The 13,057-nt window shown below is 40.7% G+C and overlaps 1 protein-coding gene across 1 annotated transcript in view; it reads right to left on the bottom strand.

Annotated features, from left to right (window-relative positions):
• Positions 1–6,663: 6,663 nt before the first annotated feature.
• SLC30A8 (solute carrier family 30 member 8) overlaps positions 6,664–13,057 on the bottom strand; it is a 14,113-nt gene continuing 7,719 nt past the window's right edge. Inside the window, exons 3-7 of the mRNA XM_009277249.1 lie at positions 11,495–11,648; positions 10,784–10,973; positions 10,274–10,379; positions 7,836–7,970; positions 6,664–6,809 (exon numbers count right to left, since the gene is read on the bottom strand). Of these exons, the coding sequence (XP_009275524.1) occupies positions 6,664–6,809; positions 7,836–7,970; positions 10,274–10,379; positions 10,784–10,973; positions 11,495–11,648 (731 nt within the window). The remainder of the gene's footprint in view (positions 6,810–7,835; positions 7,971–10,273; positions 10,380–10,783; positions 10,974–11,494; positions 11,649–13,057) is intronic.

Genomic DNA, 13,057 nt, shown 5'->3' with positions numbered 1-13,057 from the left:
CAGAAAAATCACTCTGATTTTCCCCATCATGTTCCCTCTCCTGTCCCTGGTCTGTCCAGTCCTGGTAGAGCAGAGCCTTCTGGGGGCCGAGACCATCTCTTTCTGTAGGAACCTGAGCTGTGCCTGCTACAAACTCTATGTGCTAGGAGAATACAAATTAATGACATTAAACTACTTTTGAAAAACCTTATTGACTCACGTCTTTTATACAATATTGAAGCCTATATGGTTCTTAAGCCTCTCTGTCACAGTTAATACCACCTTTCAGTCATATCTTTGCAATTGAAACTCAGCAGGGGACTAATGGATGACCAACTATTTTCTGCTAATATACAGTAGAAATGAGTGTGCCTGATCAGTTCTTAAAAACACTCACAGTGAAGAAAGTACTCAAAGTCAAAACTCTATTCTTTTTAAGAGAACATTTTTTTTATGATCCCTGATTCTGCATTTAATTCTGTAAGTGTAGTTTGAAGGGCAGAAGGAGTTGTTAAATTTCATTTCACATTCACACTCTTCTCCCATTGGCAATCCTGTGGAATTGTTACTGCTGCTCATGCATATTGAGGGGGAATGCACCCCTTTGCAGGCAGACTACAGCTCTACAGCTCATTCCCAGCCATTTCCCAGATGCTTGGCACTGTGATAGCATTGAAGCCCACAGGATTTCCCATTTATGCCCTTATCATTTTTTCTTTCTTCCTACAAAGGACCTGCTTTTGCAAAAACCGTCTCTATGGCAGAGGAGGGCTGGGTGCGATGTCCTCATAAGCTCATAGCAGTTTCTGCTGCTCCTTCAAAGTGCACCACATCTTTCAAAGCACAGCACATCCTTCAAAGCATTTCTAACACTTACCTGTCAGCAAATGAGAAAGCAGGGCAGGAGCCAAACGTTAAAGATCCAGGTTGCACACTGTTGCTGGGAAGCGCACCGGTTCCAAGCGTTTTGACATCAGAATTAATGCCTAGACCAGCAGCTAGCCCAGAGTGCCTTGTGCCTCTTTGTGGATTAGCAGGTTGTGCCATCATTAATGAATTCCTGTTCTTTCTCATTTAGACAGAAGCTACAAGAACTGTTCCAGTCAGCTTCAGTCTCCAAGAAGAAAATTAGTACAGAATATAACTACACGGCAGGAAAAAAGAAGTCAGTGCTTCACCAAAGCCTGGATGATCGTTCTGCCCATGCAGTTCAGGAAGAGTCGCCATAGCTGAGAAACTCACAGCTATAGCATGCAAGGAGTCATACGGCATGTGTCACGGCAGGACACCTTTCATGGCAGTTTCTATGGTGTGTGGTAAGGAGAGACAGCACTTCATGGCAGAGCATGGGGCAGTGAAGTTTGGGAGACAAAGCTACAGAGCCCTGCTGTTAGAGAAGAGTGCAAGCCATGGGGTAAAATGCCTCTGATGCCACCAGGAATGTTTCACAGTACAACCCTTCTATCTTCTGTTCATTAATTTCTTTTCATCCTTTTTTTTTAAATCAAAAGTCAAACCCCAAGACTGTAGTGAAAAGTAGACATGTTTCTCATCAACATAACACCTGGAATGGAAAATCTGAATGTGCACTAGTAACCGTGTAAAAGAACCTTCTGTTGTGCTGCCATTCCAGCCACTGTTCTCACCGGGCTGCTCTCCAAAGCTTCCTCTGCTGCAGTGCATTCTTGCTAGACACTGACTCTCTGACACAAAGTCCAGGCAGAGAGAAGAGAAGTCGAAGGAGGCAGTTAAGCAACTGGATGTCTCTGATTCCTTTCTTGCTGAAACTGTGTGTACTCAGGTGGGAAAGGATTTTATTTTTCTTAGCTGAAAGAGATTATCAGCAGGCTTGAGTACATGAAAGAGTACCTTAAGCTGGAGCCAGCTCAGATAATTTTTTGGCTGTGAAAGTTCTAAATAACTTTAATACAAAGTAAATATTTAGCGGTGCTTGACATTGCATTCTTGCTAGACACTGACTCTCTGACACAAAGTCCAGGCAGAGAGAAGAGAAGTCGAAGGAGGCAGTTAAGCAACTGGATGTCTCTGATTCCTTTCTTGCTGAAACTGTGTGTACTCAGGTGGGAAAGGATTTTATTTTTCTTAGAGATTATAGATTATCAGCAGGCTTGAGTACATGAAAGAGTACCTTAAGCTGGAGCCATAATTTTTTGATTTTATTTTTCTTAGCTGAAAGAGATTATCAGCAGGCTTGAGTACATGAAAGAGTACCTTAAGCTGGAGCCAGCTCAGATAATTTTTTGGCTGTGAAAGTTCTAAATAACTTTAATACAAAGTAAATATTTAGCGGTGCTTGACATGGACCAATATATGACGTCTGGAATGGCTGTTGTTCTTTGTTTTTATTAAGTCCCTGTTATTATTGTGCTTACAATAGAGTCAAATGAAAAAAGATGGTTTGTTATACCATGTTTTCAACAAACATGGAGCGAAAGGCAGTTTCTTTCTGAGGAGCTTTTGCCTAACCACACAGGTTGAAGAGGACTGAGAAGGGCTGTAAGCAGAAAGGATATGTGATAAATATCATGCTGGCATTGAAATTTGAATAGGCGGCCAGTTGAGGCATTGCTGAAAAAAGACAAATGGGGAAAAATAGAAGAGCAGAGACTAGAAGGGGACAATAGTTGAAGGGGACAAAAAAGGAAGGAGAGCACATCTGCTGTGGCTAAGGGGAAGGCACTGAGGAAGGTGTGTTAGAGCACGCTAGCTTTTACAACAGAGGAGAAAATGCTCAGAGCCAAAATTGTTTGATATAACCTCTTGACGGTGGTAAGAATGATAGTGCAGACCTACACGGTCCTTGTTGCTTAGGCCTCCATTTGCTGCCATGGACAGGACTGGGACACCTTGTTTGGCCTTCCGCTGGAGATGACGAATTACTGTCGTCATGTCTCATACTAAGTGGGCAATATAATCCTCAATTACATATCCAATTCTCATAATCACTTCACATTTCAGACAGGAGAACACAGGATGAAGTCTACGCCTATAGTTACAGAAGGGACTATTCCATTGATACTAATGACAGATCTATGCCTTAACTGTTTCCAGTTTGAATAATAATAAATATTTCTGTCATTGTTTGATGGTCATCTCAGCATAATATTGGCACTTAGGCCCTTTGTCAGTGCTGAATGAGGAAAGTTTATCTTTGCATTTGCCCGTTTCATGGTTTCTACTCCAAAAAGTCTTGAGTTTCTACAAACTCCTTATCCTCAGGCTCTGCTCAATGTGTTAGATTTTGGTTGTGGGACGTGAAAAAGAGAGAGTGCTTTTTGCGGAATGGAGAACTATATAATTTACAAGCTGTAAAATGACTACATTAAAATTTAGAGGAAGATGAATATACTTATGTACATAAAATTTCAGTACTAGCCAGTAAAGCCATGTACTTGGCCATGTGAACTAACTCCACCAAAAAACAGTCAGATGTGGAAAACAGACCACTTACGTGACAAATACTTTTCTGTTTGACAGTAGTTACAAGAATGATTTAGAGATAGCAAATTTGTCAATTTTCTTATAGTTATTCTGCAGACAATCAAAAGGGTGTAAAGTTAATAAAAGCAGAGAAGTCTAGAAATTGTCTCTGACTTTCTCAGCCCTGGCCTCTGTATATCGCAGTAGCATTTCCACAGAAATGCTCCCCAGCCAGTCAGACAGTATTCTGAAAACAACCTTGTACCAAGATAATATCCCTGAGGATCAGACTAGACAGGGATGAAGAACAAATACACATTTTACATTCATATACATAGTGGGAGCATTAAAGATTCAGCTCCTTATAGCAATATTCATAACTACAGGTAAATATTTACTCTAAATTCACCTTCAATCAATCATATTTAGGTAAAATTTCCTTAGGTTTTCATAAGCCATTGTGTTACTTTTGCTACAGTGGTCTGCTAGAGTAAATTGCACAACAGAAAGTAGAGACAATTGCACTTTTGCTAAAGATACATGGTTAAATTCTTTCGCCTGAAATACAAGGTCTACTGATGCTAACAAACCCAAACTTCTCCTCTTCCTCCCCATTCCTGCCCTGACTTTTATTACTCACATACCCAGGCTACCATTCTGAGGGTCTGATGGATCACTGGGATTACTGTAGACGGCAGCTGCTACTTCACTTCCTTCTTAAACCTTCTTTTTTACAACTTTCCCCACTCCCTTTCATTAAGGATCATTATTTTGGCTTAACTCCTTCTTTCCTCACATCTCTATATTTCACTGCTCCTTTTTCCAAAACGTAATGAAAGCATTCCCATCCTTTCAATTCATTTGGACAATAGCCTCATCAGTCCTGGTCCTGGCTGCTGAATCTTCTTTTTTCCAGCCCCTTTTGTGTTGTTTCCATCCAGCTTTTCCACAGCTCTGTTACTCAGCGTAGCTTTCTTGGTGGACCATGTCACTTGTCTGTTTAAATTTTTTCCAAGATCAACACTTTCTCTTAAACTTCTGGTCTTTATCTCCAACTCAGGCTAAATCTCAGAACTGAATCTACGTCCTATATGGATGCTTCTGTCACCCACTTATTATCTTTCACGTTGTCCTTGGCCATAAAACTGTTCCCCAAAATTCCCTATTATATCCAGGTCTGTGTCCTCATCTTATTCAAAACATTTTGAAAGACATTTTTTTCATATGAAGGCCACGCTATTAACTTGTCCTCCCCAACTAATGAAAAGGGTGCTCAGGTTACTTAACAAGCACAGCTGAATTGCCTTTGGTAGGAGGCAACTATACTAAATTATACCAGCAGAGAAATGGGTCAAAATACAAATTAATTTCTTCATTTAGGGTTTCTTACGGTGCTTTGATTTATCTGTGTCTTATCTTCTGGAGTTTCAGCTGTAAAGGGCAAGAATTATCTTTATCACTGTACTGAATACCACTGCTACGTTCTCAGTTCTTTCAAGCCAGTAAATAATGAGATACTCATGAAATTCTTAGCGGGTGTTGTGTTTTAATACCTCATCTGATTTCAGTGGGAGGTTTACCTGACTAAGATCTTCTGGGATGCCTCCACAAAGCAGAATAATTTCTTGTTCCCCCTACCAGGTAACAAGTGCCATCTTAATACATCAATCTATCATCACAGTTATGTATAGCCAAAAGCCCCTAATAATAAATTCTAATCTCCTTAGGATGATAAAGTAGAAAACTAATGTGAACCTATTGCAAATAAAACTGAATTCCCTAAAAAGCAAGGCCTCTTTATACCTTAATAACACAATGCTCTTTCCAGCTGTCAGCCTAGAAACTCAGTACCACTCGGTATCGCATACTTTATTCTGTTCTAACAAACCTGTTAATAAAATGAGCTCTACAGCTGTGGGAGTGAGGATTGTGGAGTGGGAAAACATTACATCTAGTTCTGCATGGAAGGTGAAGCTGCACTATTATGGCCAAGGGCAGAATTGAAGTTGTTTTGTGAAGAAGCAGTTGAGCGTGCATTTTGAAGTACAACCCTTGTTTTTGCTAACAGGTGAGAGTTTAATTCAGTTGGTTGGACAAAAATAGAGGCACTGCAGTAAGACCTGACTCTTTGTTCAGAGTTCTGCAGTAACCATTGCCAGGTATGCAGAAGAGGAAGATTTATCACATCCTGATAAGGAATGTGGGAATTAGCTGCCTGAAGGAGGGGCAAGTACCTTCCCTGTACAGTGAACGGCTGTGTGATATGCCAAAGGGTTTTTTAATTACCTGATATAATTTCAAGGATGTAGCATTACTGGGTAACACCCCACAGGCCATACTATGAAGGACACTAGATGTGATGTTCACAATGGCCCACAGTCTTTCCTTGCCCTAATTATTCTTTCCTTTTCTAGGAGCACCTGGTCTGTTTTATTGTCACGATGCACAGACACCCAAAAATCCACTACAAATGTTCCATCACAACTTATCACGATGCAGTGTGATACGAGTTATGGGTTGTCTTGATAGTAGACAATACTGCCCATGTCTGGCAGAAAAGAGTTTGGCTGAGGGCTACCTGAAAAATAGATAGGGCTAGCTAAAAACCAAAGAGCTATTTGCCAAATGTGAATGGAGTGAATCCTCTTGTGATCCACACTGCAGCATATGATCCATTCTGCAGAATATGGTGCTCATCTGATACATCCCTGCATATGCAGGAGGAGGAGTGTCTGACAAAAGGCAGGGAAAGCACATGCTACCATCTCTTTCTTTCCCAGATCTCTTCATCCCTTGTGCTAATTTAAATTTTCTCTTTTATACTGAGTAAGTGTTGAGCTTTGCTAACACCAAACTTACATTTCATTACATTTTGTGATAATTGGTCTGCTGCTAATTTGAAGGTTGATTAGTTTTTTGTTACCTGTGATTACAAACAGGCACTCTTAAATGTTGCTTTAGTGCCAATCTGCTGCTCTAGTCAAGAATAATTTAGATACTTTCTCTTGTAATTGAAAGTAACCGCTGATGGACAGGTAATCTAGCTGATGGATGGACCTACTAGGTGTTCTCTCCTGGTAGATGGTACCAACAAATAAAGGTCCATGCACTGCTCGCAGTGGCAGGGCTTTTTAGTTCAGTTAATTACCATTTGTTGTTAATTCGTTACATACAACCAGCACATGCAGTCTCTATTGACCTGTAAGAGGGGTGATCGTTATTTTGCGTAGCATACTGCTCCCTTTAATCCCTGGGCTCTTGACAGAAGACACAGTCTCGTTTCTGATCCCCTCCCGATTCAATCTGAATGGTGATGGAATGGAAGCTGTGGTGCTCAAACAGGGCTTGAGTAATCTCTCTCAAAATCTTCTGGCTGTCCGCTGTGTCTGCTGTAGATAGCAAGCAGAAAATAATAAAAATGCATATAATATAATACTTTAAAGAAGAGTAAGTGTTTACTGACAGAAACTATTCACAAACTTCTAACAAGAAGTTTGTTTTGAGAAGTGTGTCTTGTCCTTTTTATCCTCCTTTCAGGAACCTGCATGTCAGCAAAAGTTTGTTCATTCAAATGTGGTCAGAATATGCAACTTTGGCAAGAGCTGAGCTAAGAGTAATCACCAAAGAAATTCAGTTTGGCAGAAGACTGGAGGAAAGCAGGAATACTTAATAAAGATTAGTTCATCCAGTCAGGGAGTAGCAACAGTGCCAAGTGATTCAGATGCTGATAGACCCACTCTTTTTGGGAAGCAGGGTCTCCATGGAGGAATTTGCTTCTGAACCCATTCCTGGCCAAACACAGGTGGAATTTTTTTCTTAAATAAACCTTAAGAGGTACAAAGCAAACAGATAAACAAGAAAATTGATCTAGGTAGTGGACAATTGGTCAACAGGGATAAGGACTACATTTAAAAAAAATATTTTTAAAGATTAACTGTTCCCCTGTAGTTACCTCTACACTCCAAGCTATGTTTTAAAGATTGTTTTACAGCTAGTGATGCCTCAAGAATGCAGATTTGCCCTGTAAGTTTTTCTTACAGGGATCAACAGTTTTCAAGTTTGACAAATCCACTCCAAAATCTGTTTGATATTGTGAGAAAAATCCAGCCTGGGTCTAATTCTTCTAATTTATTTAAAATATCCTGTAGTTTACTTCCTTGCTCCACAACCTCTGCAGTTTTCAAGTTTGGGGCTAAATAGAGGTCCCTGTTGTTTTGGCAAGATTTCTGGGAGGAGGATTTGAGAGCTTTTATTGTTGTTGTTGTTGTTGTTGTTGTTGTTATTTTTCCAACAAAATGATGACATTTGTTTTAACAAGCAACAGATATACAGTCAGTTGTGTCCCAGTCAGGGGAGACTGACCTTTACTAGGCAGCAGCTGAATACTTACACGCTGTTTACAGAAATTTACTGACCTGTGACAACATGAGCAGATAGAATAGTTTGATTCATTGTCAGAGACCAAAGATGAAGGTTGTGAACAGACTCCACTTCCTCAACTGCAAAAATTCTTGCTTTCACTGCATCATAAGCAAATCCTTTTGGTGTTCCTTAAAAGGAGAAATTGGTGAGAAAAAATATTTTGAAGAGGTAAGAATGATGATCGTTAGAGGAAAATGCATCATGAACCTTTAATCAGTTAGATGTATAATTTTTATAAAAATATTCAATGCTTTGGAAAGCCTGTCTATTTCAGAGTTCACTGTGAAATTTAATCCTATCCCTTGTTTTATGCTTCTCTATGGAAGAATGAGACTCATGCATGTCTTAGGAGATACTCTGAGGGTCCGGTTTACATAGGGAAGTGAGCTGTTTAGCCAGATTATGTCCTAGTTTTGCACCAACATCTTTTGTGAGTGCAGATTTTATGGCATCACCTGAGCACCTCTAAGGGATTCTGTCCTCAATACATTTACACAATAGAGAAGCATCTGTTTAGCAGAGAGGGAAAGACAAACATAAAGATTAAAATGGTTTGACTCAGGAATCTTAGATGAGATTAGATCCCAGGTCCAGTTATTGAGTAGATCAGTGATTGTTTTCCTAGATGAGCCTTCTTACAAAAGATGATGATAGTGATGACCCTCATTCAGAGTGAGGACAATTGTGATAGGGTGAGTTGCAACATGAAATTCAGAGTTTAGTCTAAATCCAAATTTGGCCAAGGAATTTAACTACAGATCTTCCCTGGAGTGAGACCTGGGAGTTTGGAAATGCACCTCTATGCCCACATGAACAGCTATGCTCATCATGCTTCACTTGGATCAGTAAACTGAAAAATATTTTTAATGCCACCAGTTATGAAGTATAACAATGATAAGCACAGTATTGGTTAATTTGGTCTTTCATACCATAACTGATAATTATTTGTAATTGTTAATGACCTCAGCGTTATGTGCTTTGTCCTATCTGTTTATTACAAGAATGATATGCTATATGGAGTGCTGACTTAGTAGAATATGACGCTGACATGCACATGCTCTTTAGAGAAAACCATGGACAGCCAGTGCCTGCATGACAGTCAGTCGCAGGGGCTGTGGGGCTGACACCCCGGGACAGACTGGATGCATGGGGTAAGAGCCTCTTCCAATACCAGATCCAACATCCAATTTCTCTTTAGAAAATTCTGGGCAGAATATGCTACTTAAGAGGTAGGAGACTGGCTTCAGAGACCTCCCCAGAAGGACAGCGTAAAAGGCCTTGCTGCAGAGGGGAACAGAACATTGCCAATTTTGGCATGTCAGCACTGCTTACGGAAGCTGGGAATCACTGCTCTGAGAAGGAGACCCCGGAGTGTCAGGGGCTGCCATGCCTTCCTGGTAGTTCGATTTTTTTTTTCAGTAATCAAGAGATCTTCTGATTTTTTGGCAGCCAAGATACAGCCAGTTGCTGCACTCTGTCTAGGTACAGCTCTACACAAATGTATCTCTATCTCACAATCACTGAAAGCAAACCAACCCTAGAATGAAGCTTTACTGTAAAACAATACTGGAAATTTTCTTTCTTGAAACAGAAGTAGGTGCAAAGTGAAAGAGAGAAGTAAATAGCCATGCAGTCAGTCACACTGAGTAACTCTCATCCATTCAAAACTTACACTGTTAGAGCTACTTCTCCCTTTAATCCTTATGTCTTCATAGCTGAGAAAGAGGTTGCATTATATTATTCAGTGTAAGGAAGGCAAAAACCTGCATCTATGACTGCTCAAGTCATTTGGCCTTGCAAATCAACTCTTCAGGCCCGTAGCTGACAGGATTAAATATTGCTAAACCTAGTTCTTCTTGCTGTTGATGTGCTGAGAATTGTCTATTCCCTTGCACCTGAACGCAATTGGAAAGCTCCATCGGCTTGCTTTTCTGAACCGGCATAACTAAAAATCTTTTAGACTTCTGCCTCTTGCACTCAGCCTATTTCACAGACACAGTTCAAAGCTCAGTTTTTTTCTTTTCTTTGGGGTTTTTTTGGCAAAGACTTGTATTTCAGATGGGTAAAGGAATTACACAATGAACAAAGTGAGTAGACATCTCATATGCCAAAGGGGTGATAAAAAGCAATGTTACACATACAACAAATAAAAGCAACTCAGTTTTAGGAATACATTGGGAGTTCATTAGCAACACACCAGTACACAGATTTTTACGAAAACTGGCATATGTATAAATCTTCTAGTGCAATGGTAGAAAACAGTTTTGATTAAAATTGTAATTAGGTTTAAAGTATGATCAGAATTATGAGAATATTGGAAACTGATACAGAAGTGTGCTATTGTACTTTTGTCAGCGAGTATAAGCGTTATGGAGAAAGAGAGAGGAAAAAACCAAAATATAACTGTATTGATTCTGGAATCAGGTCCTACCTTCCATTAACACAATCAAAATATCCCTTAAAATGGTGATGGTGGTTGCCAGAACAAAGATGGAAAACACAAATGTGCAGATTGGGTCAGCTATTTTGTATTCTGGCTAGAAAAATATGAACACATCACTTTGTTAATTTCATTATTGTTGGTTATTGCCATTTTTAATTAGTTAATCTCAAAGAATAATATATTCCATTCATCTAGTACAGAATGAGTGCTGACCTCCTTTGCCAGTTAAGGAGCCTCAGCACAGGGAATGAAGGTGCTACAGATGAAGAAAGGGAGAGACACCAAAGTATCCTCCTTGCAGTTGAAACACCAAGAAGCAAGTGTTACACTTTCAACAGTCATTTCAATTCCCAAGAATAAATATAATTGTCTTTGACTAAATTACAATGTATATCATTAAGACAGAGAAAATATTTACATAGTACCTAGTGTCACAATGCTGTGAAAATAACTGTTATCCTTAATTGCAAGGAAGGCAAGTCAACTAATAAAACTAACCTTAAAGAAGATGATAAGTGCGCTAATTAGCACACTAATACTCTGGAATAGATCTCCGATGGTGTGCACAAAGGCTGCCCGCAGACTGGCATTGCTCAGAGCTGCCTTTTCTGGAGGGGCCGACACGTATTCTGGGGCTTGTGCCCCATGGCTGTGCCTGTGGCCGGTCTGGTGCAGAATCAGGCTTAGTCTGCAAGACATGTAAAGCTACAAATATCAGTGGGGTTATTGCACCTCTGAAAGCAGTGATGTCACACATGTCCTCAATCCTCTCACTTCTGAATGCTGAACAGTAAAATCAGACACATTAGGCAAAAATACAGAGTGGCTAAGCAGATAATTCCTAGGTGATTCAGTGTTTTTTATACAAACAAGAAAGTCTGTGAACAGGGGAATTAATGAGGCCTCATTTTCTGTAGAGCTCTTGAATGTTCTGACATCTAATAAAAAGTGAGATGGAGATTAATCTTTTCCTGGAGTTTGTGCGTTTATAATTTCACTTCCCAGTGTGGCAGCTAACAGAAAGGAGGAGAGCAACTGCAGCCTTCAACGAGAAGCAGGATCTCTCTTCTCTACCCCTTTCCATGTTCTCATGAAACTCATAAACACTTAATATTTTTCAGGCCAATATCTCTCTATCGTTTTTTATTGAAATACAGCAGCACGTTCAACGTTCAAAAGTTATATGGAGAGGAAAACAAAGTAACTTACAGGATGTTGGCGAGCACGGCACAAGCAGAGGTAATGAGCATCACTGTAGCATCAATATCATAATCAGGTTGTAACAGCCTCATGCCAGCCAAATACGTCAACACACCAGTCACCATCCAAACAATTATCATAGACATCAAAGCTCCCAGAATTTCTAGGAATGAAAAAAATCTGATTTTAACAGGAGTCATAACAGAAACACAAGAAATTTTAAGGGATTGATGGTAATTGTTCTGGGTTTGTGAGCTTTATAGCCAGCAGAGTTACTTCTTGTGCATTGGCAGCCTTGATGCTCACAAAGAATGGGCCAAAACCCTTTCTGGTCATAGCAAATCCAGTGGCTGCCCAGGGCAGCCCTATGCATGTGGTGGCCTAACCCTGTTCTACCTGCTGCTACTTTTGTGCCCATGCCAGTGTTGAGTTCATGTGGCATTTGAAGAAATTCGGGAGATGAAAAAGATCATTTGGGGAGTTTTGGGAGGAGCAAAAGGAGTTGTAAAGGTAAGGAAGGATAAAAAAGCAATTCTTTTACACCTTACACAGTTGCCTGGCCCTGCCAGTATGGTTGGAAGGCCCCAGGAACCAGCCCTCCTCCCCCAACAAGATTATCTTGGTCACAGGAGCAGAGGTTGGAGGGAAGGAGAGAGGGACGGCTCACCCAAACCCACTGGCAGACGTAATCCCGCTCCAACAGCCTCTCTTGTTTCTGCACACCTCTCATCTCTTCACACTTCAGAAAGGCAGTGACAGCCCCTGACGAGGTCCTGCCAGCAAAACCTCTCCTTCCTCTCTGCTGGGACTCATCCTGCCAATGCCAGAAAATCATTTTTGTGCCACCAGCAGTGATGAGGACAAAGGAAGTTATTTTTTCCCTGGGGCATCAAAATTTAATTTTGTCTCTATTGGCTCTGAGTTGGGCTCAAATAAATCCAGTCCCCAAGGCCACCTTTTATTGCATTGCCATAGGCGAGGTCTGGGGATGTTCGTATGAACGTGCACCATGTTTTTAATAGGATATGGGACTAGTAATTGCCATGTGACTTGAATGGGTAAATGTGGCACTTTATGAGCACAACTGAGAAAATACCAAGGAAAATGAAAGGTCACAGCAAAGTGAAAGGCAGTCGATAGACAGAAAGAGCAAAGCACTTGCACAGACCTCCACTGTCAGTTCATGAAAGCATCTGAAACTCAACTTATGATTTTGAATATACTTTTATGAGGGTCACACATTTTGCAGCAGTGCAGGCTCCAAATTGTCCTGGTTTTGGCTGGGGTAGAGTTAATTTTCTTCACAGTAGCTAGTATGGGGCTATTTTGGATTTGTGTGCTGGAAACAGTGTTGATAACACAGGGATGTTTTCGTTACTGCTGAGCAGCGCTGACACAGAGTCAAGGCCTTTTCTGCTTCTCACACCACCCCACCAGTGAGCAGGCTGGGGGTGCACAAGAAGCTGGGAGGGGACACAGCTGGGACAGCTGACCCCAACTGACCAAAGGGATATTCCACACCATATCACATCATGCTCAGCATATAAAGCTGGGGGAAGAAGAAGGAAGGGG

Source organism: Aptenodytes forsteri, unplaced genomic scaffold, assembly GCF_000699145.1.
Source record: "Aptenodytes forsteri isolate BGI_AS27 unplaced genomic scaffold, ASM69914v1 Scaffold49, whole genome shotgun sequence".
Taxonomy (NCBI): Eukaryota; Metazoa; Chordata; class Aves; order Sphenisciformes; family Spheniscidae; genus Aptenodytes; species Aptenodytes forsteri.
The sequence above is the reverse complement of the archived record's forward strand: the minus strand, read 5'-3'. Positions and strand labels throughout refer to the sequence as shown.